Source organism: Ylistrum balloti, unplaced genomic scaffold (assembly GCF_031769215.1).
Source record: "Ylistrum balloti isolate Yb309-2 unplaced genomic scaffold, AGI_CSIRO_Ybal_v1 Utg370386, whole genome shotgun sequence".
Classification (NCBI taxonomy): Eukaryota; Metazoa; Mollusca; class Bivalvia; order Pectinida; family Pectinidae; genus Ylistrum; species Ylistrum balloti.
Genome location: NW_026782268.1, coordinates 1,065,011 through 1,088,229, shown reverse-complemented (window position 1 = coordinate 1,088,229; position 23,219 = coordinate 1,065,011). Strand labels below are relative to the sequence as shown.

The 23,219-nt window shown below is 31.8% G+C and overlaps 2 protein-coding genes across 3 annotated transcripts in view; both read right to left on the bottom strand.

Annotated features, from left to right (window-relative positions):
* The window catches only part of LOC132554142 (kinesin-like protein KIF21A), a 115,964-nt gene extending 107,084 nt beyond the window's left edge, over window positions 1–8,880 (bottom strand). Inside the window, exon 1 of the mRNA XM_060218444.1 lies at window positions 8,813–8,880. Coding sequence (XP_060074427.1) covers window positions 8,813–8,880 — 68 coding nt within the window. The remainder of the gene's footprint in view (window positions 1–8,812) is intronic.
* Window positions 8,881–14,524: 5,644 nt separating this feature from the next.
* The window catches only part of LOC132554196 (UDP-N-acetylhexosamine pyrophosphorylase-like), a 31,920-nt gene continuing 23,225 nt past the window's right edge, over window positions 14,525–23,219 (bottom strand). The window contains exons 8-11 of one of the 2 annotated variants that reach the window (XM_060218499.1): window positions 21,305–21,490; window positions 20,074–20,103; window positions 16,279–16,348; window positions 14,525–15,890 (exon numbers count right to left, since the gene is read on the bottom strand). In XM_060218499.1, coding sequence (XP_060074482.1) covers window positions 15,771–15,890; window positions 16,279–16,348; window positions 20,074–20,103; window positions 21,305–21,490 — 406 coding nt within the window. In that variant the 3' untranslated portion in view covers window positions 14,525–15,770. The remainder of the gene's footprint in view (window positions 15,891–16,278; window positions 16,349–20,073; window positions 20,104–21,304; window positions 21,491–23,219) is intronic. The other variant, XM_060218500.1, reaches the window with a different exon arrangement.

Below are 23,219 nucleotides of genomic sequence, written 5' to 3'. Positions count from 1 at the left end.
GATGACGGATGCTGGACAGACGTCAGATACTGCGGTATCCCTATAGCTGACTTGGCTCTTCAGGCCAGGTGAGCTAGAAAGAAAACCAATTGTAAATTGTGTTCTAAAAATGTTCCTGGCTGAATGCATTTGTTTGAATCGACTTTGGATTACATTAGATTCTGCTATATTTATGAAAGCTGGTCCTAATGCTATCAATGTAAGATCACAATTGGTTTTTTTATAGAATCAGATGTTATATATCTAAACACTTAATATATACAGAATCTCACAGCAGAATGCTATTAATGTGCTGAAATGTCTATATTCCTAATGCTATCAGTTCTGGATCATTGGTATGAGAATCTGGTCAGACCATCTATTGGCTTAAATAGAGGTTGTCTGAAGCATGGCCCAGGAAGTAGCTGACGTCAGCATGTATTGATTTTCCTGGAGAGACTGCTGATCAACAGGCAGGTCCTTACAATTCTGAGGCTGCTTTTACTGAAAATCTTTCATGTAATGCCTTACATATAACACAAGAGTATATATGAATAATACAGGCAACAGTGTAAATGGAGCTGTTTATGATACTACAGCTGGTAAGTGACCAGCCTCTGACATGCCAATCTTTGTCATGTAAATCTTACATAATGCATTTGTTACTATCTATTTATAATTATGGACAATTACACTTTTACTGTATGCACAGCGTTTCAGTTACGTATGACTGTGTAAACTGCCTAATTTGACAGCTGGGCATTGAAGAGCATTACAAAGCATTAGGAAATGTTATGGGATTCCAGCATTAAAGATTCAATCATGGCTACAATATTTGTCAAAAAAAACACATTGTCATAATACCAGATAATGAAACCTCTGATCACACTAAAAATTTCCCAGGAAGACATATGAAAACTTGTGTACATTATCCAATGCTGAGGTATTAAAACAATATCACAGTGTATTTAATTGATAAATTTGAGGTCAAACATTGTAGCTGAAATAATATTTAACATTTTTGCATCTTACATCCTTAACACTGTAAATCTTTTGAATATTAAGATCTTATCTTTAAGTTTCATAAATACCTTTGTTATTTTGATAGTTTTCAGGATTGATGTATTTACATTAAGCATATCACATTCACAAAATACTTGATATTGGACCATAAATGCTGATACCAAACTTTCACAAAATTTTTGAAAGGGAGGTAATCCTAACTGTGACCCTTTGATGTTTTAGATAACAAACCACCCATTAAACCCTTTTTAATTACCTCCCTTTAACGCAAATTACATTTAACCTCATTACCATTCCCTTTAGACATTTGGTCACCTTCACCTCAACTTCAACCATTAAGACCATTTCAGGGGTATATCTCTCCATCTGAAGTACCACTACAGCTAGCTTTAATTCAAAATTTAAACCACTGAATTTGAAATTGGTCATACATTTGACCACAAGCCAAGCTGATCACCTGTTTTCTCATCAGATGTTGCGAACTCTATACACCTACAAGATACAATAACAGTAAATTCTATATACTGGACACAACTTCACCTGTGCCACTAACAAGAGGTTAGAAAAAGTTCAAATCCATCAACATCCAAATGTCCTATACACCAACACAATCAAATTCTGAAAAACCTTTCGATCATGTTATTTTGAGGTAAATTTTGGTAATACAGGCAGGACATATTTGACAAATAAAGCTGATGATCCTTTCTAATGGGTTATTGGGGTTTCACAAGTTTGATAAGAAGCAATACTGGACCGCCAGAGAATTTTACGATCCCTTTAGTGGAGCTGGAGAGGGTCACAATCTGATATTAACAACATAAACAATTTCCCACTGCCTGTACTGTAATAATATACCTACCTTCTACGTACCATGATGTTCAACACACTTAAAACACACATAGCTCATATGAAATAACATGTATTGCTTGTAAAGCAGACGGTATTCCTGGCTGAAAGTAAATGATTTATCTCACAATTTGTTGTTGAGGATGTTAATAGGCAGTGTTGTTTGTTGGTCCATTATATAAACTATAATAGGTTGTGGAATTAGTTAAGGTGGGTAGAATAATTAAGTCAAACCTTAATGAACCACCTCTCCCCCACCCCCACCCCCCAAACACCCAATCCCCTTGGTATCAATTTAACATGACAGTGAACTATTTTACACTTCAAAAACATCATTCATATCATAATATTTTCTTCTAAAAAAACAGATTATGTTCATCACTACAAACTGGTGCTGGTCAATATGCATATTTCAAAATTTGTAGATAAGTCCATTGTTCGTATTGGCCATATGAAGAGAACAAAATAGACCTACTGGCTCCTCTGCAACACTAGACTTTTCTTTTCTTTCCCGTCAGCTCTTTATTCCTTGTGTTTTGATTTCCTGTCTTTGTGTCCCTCTTGGACACCCATCCTCATATCAATGACCCTGGCTATGATTAACCCCATCATAACAAAACAAAACCTACATTCACTATTGTCATAATCATAACCCAAAAGCTTTGAAAGGTATTCCACACCTTTCAAATGTTTTCTAAATAATCTTCTTGAAACAGGAAAAACTTGAGGTCACTTTTGATGTGAACCTAACATGGGAAATGAATTTTCTACACACATCCAAACAGATTCAAGAAACCAAATACGGGCATAAAAATAACATATTTGAAAAAGAAAACCAGACCCCTACAGACCAACAAGGCAAATTTGCATAGATTTAAAAGCTGAAGCTATTTCTACAAACATGTTTACAAACATGTTTACAAACAAGACCGAACTCCATTGACTAACATGCGACACCTTTATGACTGTGCTTTAAACCCAAGTTCTACCCCAGTGTACGTGTCTACGACCCATGAATCTACACTGAATTGCCCAAACAAGGAAAACTTTCAAATGATTTATACAGAAGCTCCAGATGTCTGTATATATATATATCCAAGATACAACAGTCCCGCCTTCTCTCGAAACAAAAATATATATCATCAGGGTGTTTTTGTGTATCAATTTAAATGCAGATGTGTAATATGATACTTTGATACAAGATGGGTAGAAACGTATACACCAAGATTGCTTCCACAAACAAAACCGAAACATCACCTTTGACAGGTTGAATTATAAAAACAGCGATAAAGAGCCTCCCTGGGTTGTCGTGGTACAAGTGTTAAGATCTGGGGTTTCTGACGCCGTCACCAAATACTCTTGAAAGGTAAGACTGGCAGGTGTCATATTTGCTTTGGTCTTGCCTTAATGTCTAAATTACCGGATTAGAATGATGTATTGGATAAAGTAACATTGACGCATGATAAGATCTGAAAGTGCTATTTTCAATTATACTTCATTTTGTTATCTAAAAATTTCTAACCCTTACGGTAAACTTTTTACACACATGGTCCACACATAGCAAATCAGGGCCCCAGTCGGCAAGATAACTGCATAGTTTTAAAAACAAATGAAAATTCAAAAAAAAAAAAAAAACTTGACATACTTTTGTGTTTTACGCATGAAATAGCTTGTTGCTGTGAAAACTTTGGTCAATTAAGATATGTGCACCAAGCAAACTAATTTGCATTGTCCAGCTTTCTTTTATTAATATATATTTTTATATAAGTACATAAAATTAAACCAATTTGATATTAAATACATTTTATCCTTTTTCTGCAAATATTGGAAAATAAACAATGATGCAGCTAATGATGTTATAATTTATAAGTGAAGACATTCAAGATTTATGTCCAATACTGCTGTTTCAATCCAAATTCATTATACAGAAAAGACCACTATGTATAGGTATAACACTAAAGACTTATTTTCATAATTATGTTTGGCAATCTAATCCCGACAGTTATTTAATATCAGCTGTAAATTACATTTACAAAGAAATATTTGTGTATTAAGCTAACTTATTCTAACTTGTTTAGATATTTTTTTACAAACCACAGACACTACCAATACAGTTTTCAATATCAAAGTATACATTTAAACCACAAGTAGGTAAAATATTTGTGAAATCAGCGCTCTAGTATATCAATACAAAATGGCCAAAGCTTTGACCTACAATTTGGAGATATTCATGGCTAATTGAGCAGAGAGATTAATTCAAACCACTGTCTTTCAGAAAACACTAGTGTTATCTAGCTCCAGGATATGTAAACGCTTTGTTTTCTCAAGATTTCTGTTTTAGATCCCTACAGAAATCCTATACACCATATATAGTACCAACTTGAGGGTGTTCTTTTGAATCAAATGTTTATTATTTTATCTTGGGCTATATAGATTTTGATCAAACACCTAAACCAAACTGGTATGAATATATCCATTTAAGAAAGACTGTGAACTCTATACATAAGGTTACCAAGTACATGTTTCCTCACAATACCATAGGTTAACTATACACTAAAATTGTACCACATTTTGTCACATATGTTAATATATCTAGATATTAATAAGCATTTAAATATATACATGACCACAAAGTCATTACATGGAGGTAACTTGATTTTGAATCATCTCAACTTTGGCATCATATCAGAATTACAGCACTCGTTTTAAGCTATGCATATTGGACAGTTTTCAGCTGAAGAATGTATAGATTTTCATTTATCCTATGATCTACTGTACAAATTCTTATCAAAAGGTTAAATATATTTATAACGACAACTACCAGCATAAGACTGAATTTATTTCAATTGGCCAGCAATAAGCCCATGGACATGAATAAGCCCATGGAGAGAAATAAGCTCATGTACAGGAATAAGCCCATGGAGAGAAATAAGCCCATGGACAGGAATAAGTCCATGGACAGGAATAAGTGCATATGGACAGGAATAAGTGCATATGGACAGGAATACGTGCATATGGACAGGAATACGTGCATATGGACAGGAATTAGTCCATCTGCATCTATTGCATTTTCCACAGAAATGCCTGCAGCAAGTCTAACCAGACATACATGTATATCTCCCTAAGTTAGAGGTCCAGTGACCCTGTGGTGGCCTCCAAGTAGTCATAGCAACAACATCACAATTCTGATGAATTTGTGCCAGTCATCTTCCTTTCATCCCAGGGAACAACAAGCCCTGACTAATCTCTATTACGTAATACAATTAAAATGGCAGCTAATTAATCATTTAAGTCTGGGTAATTTAGATGCAGAAATACTAAACTATAAGATCCATCCTATGATTGCAAAAATTTTTAAGAAGAATGCAAATGTCATAAAAATCCCAAATCCTGACAGGAAAATGATGAATTGAACAAAAAATTTTAACATTGACAATGTTAATGTTATGCACAAGACAACAGGAATATGTAAATTATAATATACAATATTAAATACATGAAATTATATATATATATACAACTTGTTGAATAATTATAGATCACCCAACTATAATTATACACACACATTTGACATTCAATGACAGAGCTGAGTTGCACGTTTGCAATACACAGTAATGAGATCTATGAGTAAGGTTTACACAGCCTTGACCTGTACACAGGTGACATCACACCTTGTATCTGAAAGCTTAGGGCTAAAAACAACAGTGTGTGCATCTGTATGTGTCTGAAGTCTAATTCAATATTTAAGCCTAGTATATCCTAATGAATCACACAAAATCAATAGTATTGTACGGTATCGCAACAGAGGTTTGCTTCACCGGAAAATGTATGTTAGTCAGTGACATTATACCTGTATCTGCTGAGTCACAACCATCTAGATATTGCAGTATATTGCTTCTTCAAGGTTTCAGACCCAAAAATAAAAACAACATCAGTAAAATGTGAATAAAATAGTAGGTAGGTATACCCATTTTATATTTAAGGCAACTCACAAGTAGATTTTTTTGCAAACACAGCAGTCAACAGGTGAAAGCAGATTGTAGATGGAGGCAATATAATGACAGATCTTATAACTATAAGTCATCTCATGTTAACTTGTATAGCTTCTACAAATGTAATACAGGCCAGGCATGGTCACATTCAAATGTCTGGAAATAAACAAGATTGCTACATTTTGACAGCTGTAATTAGTTTACAATGGAAAAGCATTCAACATTTCTAGATGCTTCTTTTGAATTTAACAACTGATGATTTTATTATTTTTTCCTTGTCTTTGGAGTCTAGCACAACTAATGTAGTTTGCAAAAGCACCAAAAAATGTCTTTTTTTGCCACTGAGTTAAAAATATTAAAGGTCGACGTCGTTTTCATGTTTTTCACTTTAAGGAGGTCTGACGGGATATACTATCATAATGTAATCAGCCAATTATGGAAAACATTCATCTACATTTGTAGAATAGTTGGAGGTACCAAGTTTGGAAATTGCATATTTCCTCTTTAATGAAATAGCATTACAATACTGGCATCTGAAACAGATAAAAGCCAAATCCAACTTGTAAATGGTGTTGTCTTTTTGCGTGAAGGGGTGAAAAAAAGAATCAAAAGATGTTTAGCTGTTCAGGTTGCTGAAAGCTCATACTGTATTCATCACAAACATTAAGAAATCATGGAGTGGAGATCTGGGCTAAATAATGTCAATAGTATTAAATTTGCCATTTGCAAATTTGCATGCTTTCGTAACATAATATAGTTGATTCTGCATCATATATACTGGGTAAGTTACCTTAGGCAAAACACAAGGTTACTAACTAGAAGGACATCTCGGATGAAAACCATCATTAACAACTTTGTCTACAGTATTACGCAGATTGGGAGGATCAGAAAATTGTATGATTCAGACAACTAGAGGGTTTTTTTTCAGGTATAACCCTGCTTTATAGCTAGGTGTGTTGGTATATCATACAGACTCATGTAGCTTGAAGCCATGGAAATCAAGTAGACATACATATATCACATAAAGCACAGGACGTAGCAAAAAGCTGTTTATTTTGTGGAAAACTGCTACTTTATCAAACCCATTACAATTTTTACACAGATCCAGTTTCCATTTAAATGCATGCATATTATATACTACTGTTACAGTTTCAATTTCAGATGTCAAAATCAATGCCTGGTGTTACATCTCAAAATTCCATGGGATTTACTAAAACCTGTTTTGTGTTCATAGGATCATGTGACATAATAATAATTTGTATTGTGCTTTATTGACACACCTCACTGTATCCGTGCGCCATCTGGCTTCAAATTCTTGTAATAGATATCTGGCAAGATTATATACAACATGTATTCCTTTTGCTGGTTATAAATATCTTCTGAAATTGTTTGCCTTCAACTAACATGGTAAAGAAATGGTTTATTATAACACATTTTTTCCTCCTCAGGACTAAACAAAACGAGTATTATGTAAGCTTGCTTACAGACATCTTTTTAACTAAATATATATAGACTAACAAATGACACATTTATTTTATACAAAATGTCCTGTATAATCAACATGAAATCTACCAGCTTTTAGATAAAGACTTTTACAAATGAATTGTATATACACTATGACCTTTCTCTCATGGTTTCTTTGTGAAGTAATTCATCCAGAAAATCTGCATTAATTAACTTAAATGCATCTTTTGTCAAGTGAAAACTCATGAATGCAAAATACACTGCAATGTGGTTGATTAAATTACCACAGAATATGGTTTGGTATATCTTAATAAGGTAATGATGACTTGAGAACTACAACAAACACAAGCTTCCTGATTGAGAAGATAATATTGTTATTGATACTGTGAAACCTTTCAAAATTTCAACTGGTGAAATTTGATATGTATCTGATATTCTGATATCATTAAACATGATTGTTGCAAATAAAGATAATAATGATTTGGTCTCTAAAATGATACACTTGCAGTACAAGATCACAATTCTAAATGTAGATGAAGATCAAATCTCCTACACATAAAACCATTTCTTTTTCTTAACAAATTGTATCATAAAACTTTCAAGGTTGCTTGTCATTTGATCACATTCAAAGCTGTGATCCAACCGTAGGATATATCATACTTAAGTATAGTTGGTGTCAAATGCATAAATATGCAGCAATTTTCGGGACTCGGATAATTTGAGTCCTGAAAAAAATGTGCTATAGGAGGGTTGCTGTGGAAGAAAGCCCAAAGTACCCAAGGAAAATCTACAAAATGTAATTTTTTAAAAAGCCATATACCTAAAAAGCTTAATCAAATCCCAGTCATCAAATACAAGGTGAAAGATTAACTACACTACTTAACCACCTCAGATTATGCACATGCATTCAACTTTTAAACAAGGGTTGCAATTGGTCATCATTTTCACTGTACCAAGAAAGAGTGATGCTAAGGGGGTAGACCAGCTAAGATTCAATGCAATGTTATGTTTGTAATCAAAATATATCTAGCTCTGTACACTAACAGCCATACAGAACATAAGTTACATTTTACCTACATAGATAAAGGACTTTGATCATCTTAAACTTTGTAATGAAGTTAAGTTTTAACAATTGCAAATAATCAGTGACAGCATAAGAGTCCCAATTCCCTCTAAACTAATACGAGTTTTTCATAACATAAACCACAGACTTCGATATAACTAAGACCTACAGTCAAGAAATATACTATGGAACCTGGAGAAATTCAACAAGCCTTACACAGATCTTTACTACCACTAATCTAATTAAATTCATTTTAACTAATGTGATGGTTTTATTTATTATTCAAATCACGACAATCAAATGTTATCCCGTTGTATTCAGAATACACTGCGACAACCCGATCAGCTGATCTTTTTTTTTATTTTTACCGTATCTCATCAATAATAACCTATTACGGTAGACGTGATGATAATAAACCAAGACAGTTATTATTAAATTATTATACCTTAATGCAACTCGTACACTGCTCTGATCTTCCACTTGTTCCTTCTGCTCTTCGGTTTTTTCTGTCATCTTTGTAGTTTTTGTAGCACCTAATTGAAAATAATGTCAGATTGGCTATCTGACAAAAACTATTTGCAGTTTCGCACTGCCAGTTCCTCGTTTGTCACTTTCCACCTGCAAGTAAAACACAATACTTCCCACATATTTGCCGTTTTAAACGGCTATACTCATCACTTTTACATTTCCTTTGCTGCAAAATCCTTAGAAAACGTAGACATCTCCTTCTTAAAGGTACCCGACCATCACGTATGCGTAATACACTGAGATGTCTTTATCGACGAGTTCACCAACCGCGAATGGAGTCAAATGCCGACATCTGGAGGAAGTTTCCGGTATCAAAGAAGGGGGATAACTCCGTAATAAAATTTTATTAGATTCTATTACCAGGGATGTATAATAGCAGGGATGCATAATACATCCTTGCTATTATTACTAGCTTAAACATGTTTTTATCCCCGACAACAGAAATATATAGGGTTTATGCTGTTCTGTTATTTGTTAATCTAGTTTACTAGATAACGTATTCTTTAACACAACCTGCTAATCTAACACTGTGAAAGGAGAGCCTGTAAATTGGTTCTTGTCATAATAAAATTCTGTGAAATAAAATAAACAATTTTTAGTATACATATCCTAGCATTGGACTATATTTCACATTGTAATTTTGGCTTCTTCGTTTATTTAGCTTTTAAATTTGAAAATACACCCCAATCTAGCTTGGTATAGATGTCTATGTTATCAAAAGCAACAATCCAAAGCAGAGAGATTGATTGTATAGACGCTCAGTCTGAATAACTGAAATATTCTCAGTCAATTTTCTCCAAATCATACCATACAAACAGTTTCCCCAGAGAATTCAAACAGTGACGACAATAGAGAATCAATTTGATTGATTAAAATCCACACCTGCACTGAGGACTTGCAGTGGATGTACAAGTTGTTATGAAGATTTTGTGAAAAATAATTGAAACATATATTTGCTAAAGCTTCTAGATTTTTTTTTTTTTTGTTATTTCAATACATTCATTCTTTTAAGGGACAACAAAAACATCAGAAACATAATACAAGACAGTTTAATGGATTGGTTCATGGTGATCCTTACCTCGTCAATGTGAAATTGATATCAAATGATTTTTAATCAAATACTAGTTTCAGTACGTTGTTACATCTTTCATTTCCTAAAGTTAAAATTGAGAGCTATACCATATAACCTTTATTTAATATTTTTTTATTGCAGCTGTAAACCATCATGGATTGTCTCCCTTTATGTGTAAATAATTTCACAACCGAAACAATTCCCAGAATTTTTGGAAAGAAAAAAAGTGAACATCTCCTGACATGTGAATTATGATAAGTATGATTTCTTAATAAAAAAAAAAAAAGAAAAACACGAATTTTATAATCTGCAAATCTTACCCAAATGCAGTGTTTGAATAACTGTTATTATATTTTATTATCATGTTGAAACTGGGCAAAAATACCTGTATACAGTGTGGCATATCTCTTCCCACCATATATCTGGTCTCTGGCCTCCAAAATCCAGGGTGAAGAGATGCATTATTGGGTCATCAAGGAGAAAGACCTTATGAACAGTTCTATTGTATCAAATCTGTATTTGTTTTGAAGATGTTCTATCTTAATTTTGAACTATATTCTGATTATATCAGATCTAAAAATTAATTAGTTTTTGATAACTGACAAAAATTAAAGAAAGTTTATGTGATTCTCATTTTTTTATCTTTTTTTTTTTTTTTTTTTGTTTTTTTGGCGAGTCAGCAAAATTGTGAATATCAACAATAACACTAAAATGCGAAAAGGGCATATACATTGAGGTTTTGGTTTTTCCATTCAAAACGTACAGGAGAAAAACAAAACACAATTTACAACAGATTTACAACAGATGTATGAGACATTCAATGATATTTCCCTGATAATATATATTTCATTGAGAATTCTTATAGAAAATACAACACATTTGTTCTGTTAAAATTTTATTTTTCCCACTTGCATATTCATGAAACTTAACATAAGGTGTGAAATCAACAGATCCATATAACATACTTTAATTTATGAACACCTGAATTTGCTTTTATGTACATACACATCAATCATGCAGTTGTTTATTAAATATCAACCTTACAAGGCTGTACACATGTACTTTCCAGAGACCATTGACAAATGTCATATAGTGTTTGCTGGTAAATCATAAACTGTCTTATTTGGTATAAAGTAATACTTACGCAAATCGTAAATGAGAGTTTCTAAAACAAAGTTACAATTTTTAATTTTAAGAATACTATTGATCCTCAAATTCAATATCCAACAGAATGGTAATTTTTAGGAAAAAACGATGACATTTGTATTTTTGAACACTTTCTTCAGATTGGTAAAGCCAATAGAATATAATAATAGAATATAAGTTCTTACCATATAACACATCTAATAGAAGATTAGAGTGTGACGTTTTTGTCTGATGAAGGTGACCGTGTAGTCATCAAAACCTTACACTAAGCTTCTACAGGTTGTGAAATAAGATAAATGTGACAATGTGGTCATCAAAACATCACACTCTAATCTTCTACAGGTTGTGATATAAGATGATGATGATGATGACTATGTGGTCATCAAAACATCACACTCTAATCTTCTACAGGTTGTGTTATAAGAATTTCTCTTATCCATTGAAATTTGCATTAGTTCAGGTATTTTACAACATGCCAATGTAACAGAAGTTCAAATGTCAAAGGTCACCAGGCCAAGATTCTATATTTGGATTATGTGAGATACAGACATTTCTTTGGTTGACAGGTTCATTGTTTTTCCTTTTTTTTCTCTCTCTTTTTAAACTTACAAACAACAGCTAGTGCTCTGTCTGTGTTCTATCTCTCTGGACTCTGTGCCTCATTATTAATTTTCTTAACTTAATCCCACTTAACAAAAAAAATATGATTAGTTCCTCTGATTGTTATATACACAATTAAATAATAAAAATACTCTACATTTTAAACAATAAAAGCCATTATGTACACTTTGGAAAGCTTAAACAACAGAAGGAAGATTTTCAGGTATAAAAAAAGATGAAAAGATGAAAAGACTAATGATACATGAACAATGTATTTATAGATATTATTTAAGAAAATTAATTTCTTCAGTATAAATGTATATATCACCAATCAGAAGACAGAAACACTGTATAGCACTGATTAATTAGATCAAAGTTTGCCGTGTTTTTTCAAAGCCTAAATATCTATTCACATTCTTAAAACTCTGACTTACGATACAAGTACATATTATCAATAACTTAATTGGTATATGAAAAGTCTCTTTAAAAAATCAAGTAAGAGAAACTAAATTTTAAAAAAAAATCACACTTCTAAAACTTTCCTGTTAAAATTTGAATAAAAAATTCTTGTCTCAGTGTTAATTCTTCTATGCATTTTTCATACTGGTAATGTAATACTTGTCATGATGTGGACGGAGAAATCATAAACACGATTAAATTACCAGTCTTTAAAAATGTGCATATTTGAGCAGAAAGGAGCAAACTCTAAAATAATTGCTTGAATATAAAGTTAATAAAGTTAATAAAGTTATCTCCCCTTAAGAGCTGCATTGAGAAATTTAAATGATGACAATAATGAAGAGAAGCCAACGGAGACTAAAGGCTTAATTTCCAACAACAGATGAAGTTATTTCATGAGTAACATTTCTAAGAAGTGAAAATTACATGGAGAGTTTACATAATACCTTTTTTTTCTATCTACATATATGTTTATCTTACCCAAACCTGACAACCTAAAAATTAAGGATGATATTAAAAGGATGGACAACATTTTTACTTCTATGAAGTCGCAAAAAATACCTCAAATGCGTTTATAGTTTTCCACTGACTTTATATATATATATAGATTTAAAGAATCTGAACTATTTACAATTATGATATACTGTATAATGACACTTCATGATTGTTGAAGATTCTGACTTATTTCCATCATAAAATTTTTACACATGCATTGAAATATTAACACAATTTACAAAAGATCAATCCATAATACTTTAAAATGATTGCATCACAAAATAAATAATTTTTTTCTAAGGATCAAAGATGTTAAATTTTTAATCAACTTTTCAACAACATACAGAAGCCAGCATCTTAATACTAGCTATCTCACTGAAGAGGGAACGCTTGTGTCACTACATGTTATACACAAAGAAAATGTGTATTTTTTAATAAACAATATGTCCATAAAGAATTATCACTTTTAGATTGAAAAATTATTGAAAACACTGACACAAACAAATATATGTAGTAATATACATTATCTGTAATTTCTTTTTGCCTTTTAAAACACAACAGATTCAGTTATTTGTTGTTTACAGTTATTAACCTTTGTATTAATGGATACAAGGAATTTTGTTTAAATAAAAGATACTTAGGTAGGTTTTCTTTGGCATTACATTACCAGTGTTGTAAAAAGACTTCCTGGTGTATATCTGTGCTTGATTTTGTGACTTCATGCTTCAAAACGGAATCATAGCATTTCAATAGAATTGCTTACACAAGGATAATATAGAAACAATTTCATCACTTAAATAATGTATTTGTGATAACACTTTTTAGGTTAAATTGATATAACACAAAGTAAAAGCTTCAAATATAAAGTAATTCATAAAACAAACCTGGAAATATCAGAAGTTACTGTGAAACCATTAACTTTTGTGAGGCTTTATTTGCCTTGGTTTCATGGTTATGATTAGCCTCATGAAAAATACATGACATTACAGTATCTGTTGACAGCAGTTAAAATGGTCAGGATTCTGTTTTGGTATTTGGTTAATCAACATGGGAACACAATTTTTTAAACACTGATTCAAAGTATAAAACATTTAAATCAAAGGGCAAAACATTTGCAAAGCAACACTAGTATTTTCTGGTTAAGTATACTGGTACAAATCCACACAAAAAACATTTGTCTTATCTAAAAAAAATATGCATACAGGTATTAAAAAACAGAGAGTGTCAAGCTTTTCAATAATAATCAAAATAAAACATGTCCAAACGTTTTACATAGACAGTTATACATCATATGATAATACTTTAAATCCTTGATACCCAATCTAGACCTATACCAGATCACCCAATTAATTTAGCCATTGTTTTAAACACCTCAAATTTTACATTCAATATTGTCTCAAATATCAAATTGTTTTAAAAGATACCTATATACATATGTTTTACAAAACCAAGTAACTAGTTTGATGAACATGGATAAGCTTACTGAGAGATACAATAACTTTCATAGCATATTTCAGATGCCCAGACAAAGTAATTTGATTTTAAATTAAGGAAATAATTCAATTTTACAAACAGAAGCTTAATAAATACAAGAACTCTAATAAAGTTAAAATGTCATGTATTAAATAAATTCTGACTCAAATCTGGTCTATGGCACTGCTGTTTGATCTCTGAGGATGTAAAGATGAACCATCATAAAGCTGGACAAAACATTTCCCAAAGAAAAATGCCCAACTTTAAAATCACTATAATACAATAGGACATTTGTAAATCATGACAATATATTTGAAAAGATCTTTTGACATTGTACTTTTATACATAAATAACTAAACAAAATTTTATGAAAATATATGTGAATGAAATGTACACTTTATTTATGATTTATTCTTGATAAAAAAAATTGCAATCGACAATATCGGATCTTGTCTCACACTCAAACAATATTGTGGATCATGATCAACTTGATCTATAAACTTCAAAAACATTTTGCCATATGCATTTGAGGACAACTCAAAATTAAACAGAATGTCGTACAATGTCAGATTTAAAAAAAAAATCTTTTCCCCATCAAACTTCTAGACTGAACATATTCCGGCACCAGATCTGAATTCAAACACAACAGGAATCTCTGAAGTAAGATACATGTTTACAAAATGAATTTTCATCTTTGAAGATATGCCCAGATCAGGGTTTTCCTTTATGAAATCTGCATTTTGACACCATAATTTATCAAAGGACTCACAAAATCGATGAAAATCCTACTCAAAATAGTTTTATAACTGGAGTCCATGGGCCACTAAATAAGATGAATTTTAGAATCATGGTAAACTGTGCCAGACAAGAATTTTTCTGCATTAACTCAATTTAGAATATCCAAGATAAGTATTTTCTTAATGCATTTATTTTTTGTTTAATGATGCTTACCATATTTAACCTTACATCAACAGCTAATGCTCAATCTACCACAGCAGTTATCTTCATTTTTCTTTCATTATTATGATCACAATAAAAATAAATAAATAATTTTTTTCAACACTCACATTGATATATCATCATATCATTCATACATAAGTTATAAATTAACTCAGGTTTTATCCTTGACCAGCAAAGTTCTTCAAATACTTTGATATATTAGTACAATTTGTCATGAGAGTTATATACACTAAAGATTCTATAACACTGATATTTTAATACTCCAGTCTAACATCTTTTCATTCCATAGTAACAGGACCGATATGATCTGTTTTGGAAGATATCTCAATGTGTCTGTAAGATACGGTAAAAAACTGTCCAGAGAGTATACTGTCTTCAGAAATAAGGTAGCATGTCTTGAGAAGAAGACAACAGTCTTGTTTTATCACAAGTCCATCTTTAGAGATTGTCATGAACAGCCTGAGGATTGAAACCAAATGGTCCAGAGTCAAAAGAAGCCATTTTATCAGTTTTTGAGACAAAAGCATCTACACTCTAATAAAAAAAAGCCTTAACAAATGTCACAACCTCACTAAACTGACCATAAAAATGGAATATTAAGACTATTTGTTTTTGTAGGCTGAAAAGTGATGATTTTGAACTGATGTAAATATCCACACTGCAAGTCTGTTTAGTTGGTGGTGCCATTAGCTGTGACATTCTGTATGATTGAAGGTGTAATATCACTTGGTCCCATTACAATCTGTACAGGCGGCACTAACTTCTTCCCACTTAAAAGATCCTCTAGACCCTAAAACACAGAAAAAAATGGGATTTCAACAAAAAAATATGCAAAGCAAGATTTGTGAAAATTGCACCAAATAGTGTAAATGATAATTGCCTTTTCAAAATATTATTTTTTTAGTAAAACACAAATATAAAATTCAACATGGTGTAGACACGTAACAATTTTATATAAAAAAGTTTAATCTATATTGTAGGTATCCTGTACTAAGCCCAGAGGTCAGAGTACAAGGAGGAACTTACAACAGGAAACAATATATACAGATACATACGCTGCCTCATGGTATGAACTCACCCGACCAATCAGATCAAAGGAGATAAAATTGTTACATGGGTATATTAACCCCATAAGAAGACAACAGTATGATAAGGATATCTATAACATTCTACAGTACCTCCCCAGCATAGGATACTAATGGTGAAACTTCACATTTGTTGAACTGATCATCATTCTCGCTCTTTTGACTGAAATAGACAAAAAAAGAAGGTTAAATGTTGCCTCTTTCATTCAGGGTATGGTACAAATTTTTATTTATCACTTTGAGGTACCGGTAAATAATTGTTATCTTTAGATCAAATATCAGCTAGATTATGATACAGTATGGTTTATAATAAACCAAGATTCTGAAAGAAATCTGCCATATTGGTAGTCAGAAAACTTTCTTACATCATATCAGTCATTAAGAAAAATTTTAAAAGACAACTATGTAAATTTGCCATTGTTACAATTAACATCAGTGAGTTAATGGGAATTGCACTGTCCAAGAGCATTAGTAAACAAAAACAGAGTGAACTTTCAACAAATTCTATATTACACAGAATGAACTTTCAACAAATTCTATATTACACTGAGTGAACTTTCAATAAATGATATATTACAGAGTAAACTTTCAACAAATTCTATATTACACTGAGTGTACTTTCAATAACTTCTATATTACAGAGTAAACTTTCAACAAATTCTATATTACACAGAGTGAACTTTCAATAAATGATATATTACACAGAGTGAACTTTCAATAAATGATATATTACACAGAGCAAACTTTCAATAAATGATATATTACAGAGTAAACTTTCAGTAAACTTTCAATAAATGATATATTACAAATGAACTTTCAATATATATATTACACAGAGTGAACTTTCAATAAATGATATATTACACAGAGTGAACTTTCGACAAATTCTATATTACACAGAGTGAACTTTCGATAAATGATATATTACACAGAGTGAACTTTCAATGAATTCTATATTACACAGAGTGAACTTTCAATAAATTCTATATTACACAGAGTGAACTTTCAATAAATGATATATTACACAGAGTGAACTTTCAATAAATTCTATATTACACAGAGTGATATTACACAGAGTGAGTAAATGAATTACTTTCAATAAATGATATATTACACAGAGTGAACTTTCAATAAATGATATATTACACAGATATTTCATAAATGATACACAGAGTGAACTTTCATAAATGATATATTACACAGAGTGAACTTTCAATAAATGATATATTACACAGAGTGAACTTTCAATAAATGATATATTACACAGAGTGAACTTTCAATAAATGATATATTACACAGAGTGAACTTTCAATAAATGATATATTACACAGAGTGATTTCAATAAATATATATTACACAGAGTTTTCAATAAATGATATATTACACAGAGTGAACTTTCAATAAATGATATATTACACAGAGCAAACTTTCAATGAATTCTATATTACACAGAGTGAACTTTCAATAAATGATATATTACACAGAGTGAACTTTCGATAAATGATATATTACACAGAGTGAACTTTCAATAAATGATATATTACACAGAGTGAACTTTCAATAAATGATATATTACACAGAGTGAACTTTCAATAAATGATATATTACACAGAGTGAACTTTCAATAAATGATATATTACACAGAGTGAACTTTCAATAAATTCTATATTACACAGAGTGAACTTTCAATAAATGATATATTACACAGAGTGAACTTTCAATAAATGATATATTACACAGAGTGAACTTTCAATAAATGATATATTACACAGAGTGAACTTTCAATAAATGATATATTACACAGAGTGAACTTTCAATAAATGATATATTACACAGAGCAAACTTTCAATAAATGATATATTACACAGAGTGAACTTTCAGTAAATGATATATTACACAGAGCAAACTTTCAATAAATGATATATTACACAGAGTGAACTTTCAGTAAATGATATATTACACAGAGTGAACTTTCAATATATTACACAGAGTGAACTATATATATTATATTACACAGAGTGAACTTTCAATAAATTCTATATTACACAGAGCAAACTTTCAATAAATGATATATTACACAGAGCAAACTTTCAATAAATGATATATTACACAGAGCAAACTTTCAATAAATGATATATTACACAGAGCAAACTTTCAATAAATGATATATTACACAGAGCAAACTTTCAATAAATGACATATTACACAGAGTGAACTTTCAGTAAATGATATATATATAACAACAACATAAAAGGAGAATCTTTGTAAAAACAACAAAAGATCCCAGAGGGATCTCAGCATTAACTATTTATCTTTTATCTTTTTAGTTCTGTAACACTTTCCTTTCCTTTCTCCATCTTCTTTTCTCTTTTTCTTTTGTTTTTGATCTTAACTATATGAAATTTCAAAACTCCTCTAAAGAAATAGTGATAATAATATTTAACTGTCAAATCCAAGATAATCACTTGTTGGCTCCATGTTTCCTTATTAATGATCTGTCCCAAAATACAACTAGCACACAAGAGGAATCTCCATATGAAATTTAAGAAGGATCCATCCAGTAATTCTCAATTAATTCTTAATTCTGATCAGTCCCAAAATCAAAAGGCATAATTAGGGAACAAGAAGAACCATCAAATGAAGTTTGAGAAAGATGCATTTATTGCTTCTCAAGAAGCATTAATAACAAAAGGCCTAGCCGCCTTGACGGTCACCTGAGATAAGCAATATTGAATATAAAGGTTAAAGGATAGTTATCAAGGGTCATGAAACAGAAATTGTGACACTGAATATAGACCGTGTCAATACATGCATTCCATCAAAACTTTCACCCTATATTGATTATTCTTATGAAGTTATTTCCAGTGGAAAATAACCAATGTTATGTTCAAAAATGCAATTTTTCTATGAAAATTACAGTAAAGTTTAGAAAAAAATAATCCTCCCCAGGAAGAAAAAAGAGACTCATTTTGGTAATTAAAGCACCTTAAGATGCTTCCATTCATGAAGAGCATTTGATACTGCCATAACTTGGTCTTGAGAAGAAGAAAGTCAATTTGACCCCTTTTTGGCCCTGCCCATCAGCCCCTGGGTTCAGTCAGGATCAAAATGGTCATACTATCAAGCTGTCATCCTTCACTCATAATTCTAACCTATTCTGAAATATTTCCAATGGAAATTAAGTAAATTATCCTCAAAAATCTAGTTTTCCTATATACACTTTAGTAAACTTTAACTCTTTCCCACAGGGATATGCGAGACCCTGGGGTCATGAAATTCACAATTTGGTAAAGCACCTTAAGATACTTCCATGAAGAGTGTTTGATTCTACCATAACTAGGTATTGAGAAGAAGATTTTTGAAATCTGAGTCCATTTAACATCTTTTGGCCCCACCCCTCAGGCCCTGGAGGGAGGGAACTGTATAATTCACAATTTGAGTTGGTCTTAGGTCAGGGAAGGTATTTGCAAAATTTCATTGAAATTGGATCAGGGATTTTTGAAAAGAAGTTGAAAGTGTTAAATTGTTTACAGACGTAAGAAGCACAATGCATGACGCACAACGCGTAATGCACGACGTATGACGCACAACGTCGCATGAAGGGTATTAGAATAGATCACTCTGAGACCTTGTTTCAGGTGACCTAAAAATTCCTCCACTGTTGAGAATATACATGTTTATTGCGGAGTTATCTCCCTTATTCCTCCAATTATTTCAATATTGAATATTAGCATTTTGATTTTAAGAAATGCTTCTTCTACAATACAGAAAACATATGGCGCATTGATGATGTTTATACATATAAAACCATTACTTCAAACTACACACTGTAAGATATAAACTCCACTTAAACCACATCTGTAGGATATAATGCCTACTAAGACTTACCAGTCACCACTCTCTTTGGCTTTCTTAGCACTGAAACAAAGGCAAAACAGTCACATATATATATATAAAACATGCAGTGAACATGCACACAACAGAAAATCAGAGATTAAACACTGGGGATGTAATGACTAACATCAAATTTTAAACCTCTCTGTTTCGTTGATAAGTATATTTCTTTCTTTTATACCAAAATCTTTGAGATAACAAAGCTGAAATTCATGAAATTAAGTACTTTTTGTGACAATTTGAAGAAATTGTTGGTTGGCTGACAATCAAGTATGTTTTTGTATCTATGTATTTGATAATGAAATTCCATTTTGCACTGTTTGACAGAAAATTAATAACATTTTCTTGAGGTAGCCATCTCATAGCCTTGGTTCCATACAGTCTCTGACCCTAAAGGCCTAAATTTGATACATTTTATCAAAGATGACTTTTGGTATTATAAGCAAATTTTAATAGGTTAAAGAGTTCTGTGTATTCAGTAATGATACCTTGCAGGAGAAATTTAAAATTACATTCCAGTAAAATAATAAAATCATTCTACATAATGAAATCTATAACAGCACCATCAACATAATTAGACTAGAGATGATGACCTAAGTATTGAACTCATAATTTGCATTTTTACTACAAAGATTTTAAAATAAAATTAATTAATGATATTTTAGACATGAAAATGAACTTTAAGACTGACAAAAAGCTCAAAACAATTTATTCTATAAACATTTGAAATTAATATTTAAGGAACTCTGAAAGTATCAACACTATCATTTAGAATTTAATAAGAACTCAAATGTGTTGATTCCAGGTAAATATTACTGCGATTCATCATGCTACAGCAGTTTTCACAATCATAACTACTGCAGTTATTACATGCAAAGCATGCAATGCAGGAAAATTACATTTTTTTAAATGCAAAAAGGATTTTCTCTCTCAAAAATTTCCTCAAACAAGCATATAGGAATCTATGAAATAAATGGCTGAAAATCCATTCAGATTTAGTTGTTATGATTTAAACCAAATTTGTGTAGTAAAAACATTACAATGTATATAGAATGTATTATGTTATACTTAATTGATGCATGCATTGAAAAAACACAACATGTGCAGAACTGTATTTAATGTTATACTGTTAAGATTTTTTTCGAGAAAGTGCAATATCAGTGCAAGAAAACTGAAACTTTATACAAAATTCACTTTTCTGGAGGTGCTTACTCAAGGTTCTTACCATGGTATATCTGAAAGTGAAGATCCATCGCTGTGTATAAACTTGGAGCCTGCATCTAACATGTAACGATGGTGGAGACTCAACAGGGCTTCTCTGCAGGTGGTCGGCGTGTCTTTCGCTGCAGTGTCAGCGTTCTTCAAGGGAGCAAACTCATCCTCACGGAGTACTTCCCACACAGCAAAGTTCCTGTCACATTTACACCAAACCACGGACACAACCAAGGCCAAGTAAGGTAGGAAAGGGTAAAGGAGAAAGAGAAAAAAGGAAGAAGGAAGGAGAAAGAAGGATGGAGAAGGAAGGAGGACGGATGGAGAAGCAGGAAAGATTCCAAATATAAATTAGAGTGAATATGATTATTGAAAAGAAGAAATTAGTTTTCAAAAAGTGTTAAAGAGATGAAAATTTTAAAATAAAATAAAATGATTCAGAGAACCACCAAAAAAATTAAACAAAAAAGCAAAAAATAAAAGAATCCGAATAAATGAAATATGATTTAAACAAAGCAACAGAAGCAAACGTGAACAATGTTTTTTTGATTTTGTAGAATGAATATGTGTACATCACACACAAACACACACACAAAGCACACACAAAAAAGGGGGATAAAAAAAGAGAGAGAGAAAAAAAAGCTATGTTACTAAAAAGTTCAATATTTCAGCAAAAGCAACATGTGAATCAACAAAATTCTTTGTGACAAAATTCATAGTTTTAGTCATGTGATACAACAGTAAACACGGTAAAGTAACTCTATCACTTATAAAAGATGAGCGACAGTCAATATTGTGATCATTATCATTAAAAGTCTATAAAAGTGTGCTGAATAGTGAAAATGTGAAGCATTTTTATCTTCATACATTACTCAGGTGTGTCACATCATGTGATCCTGCTAGTTTATCATATATGTATAGAGGTGTTAATGTACCTGTGATGTAGAGGTGTAAATGTACCTGTGCTGTAGAGGTGTAAATGTACCTGTGGTAGAGAGGTGTAAATGTACCTGTGATGTAGAGGTGTAAATGTACCTCTGGTGTAGAGGTGTAAATGTACCTGTGATGCAGTGGTGTAAATGTACCTGTGGTAGAGAGGTGTAAATGTACCTGTGGTAGAGAGGTGTAAATGTACCTGTGGTAGAGAGGTGTAAATGTACCTGTGGTGTAGAGGTGTAAATGTACCTGTGATGTAGAGGTGTAAATATACCTGTGGTGTAGAGATGTAAATGTACCTGTGATGTAGAGGTGTAAATGTATCTGTGATGAAGAGGTGTAAATGTACATGTGATGTAGAGGTGTAAATGTACCTGTGATGTAGAGGTGTAAATGTATCTGTGATGTAGAGGTGTTAATGTACCTGTGGTAGAGAGGTGTAAATGTACCTGTGATGTAGAGGTGTAAATGTATCTGTGATGTAGAGGTGTTAATGTACCTGTAGTGTAGAGGTGTAAATGTACCTGTGGTGTAGAGGTGTAAATGTACCTGTGGTGTACAGGTGTAAATGTACCTGTGGTGTAGTGGTGTAAATGTACCTGTGGTGTACAGGTGTAAATGTACCTGTGGTGTAGAGGTGTAAATGTACCTATGGTGTAGAGATGTAAATGTACCTATGGTGTAGAGATGTAAATGTACCTATGGTGTAGAGATGTAAATGTACCTGTGGTATAGAGATGTAAATGAACCTGTGGTGTAGAGATGTAAATGTACCTATGGTGTAGAGGTGTAAATGTACCTTTGATGTAGAGGTGTAAATGAACCTGTGGTGTAGAGATGTAAATGTACCTATGGTGTAGAGGTGTAAATGTACCTGTGATGTAGAGATGTAAATGTACCTATGGTGTAGAGGTGTAAATGTACCTGTGATGTAGAGGTGTAAATGAACCTGTGATGTAGAGGTGTAAATGTACCTGTGATGTAGAGGTGTA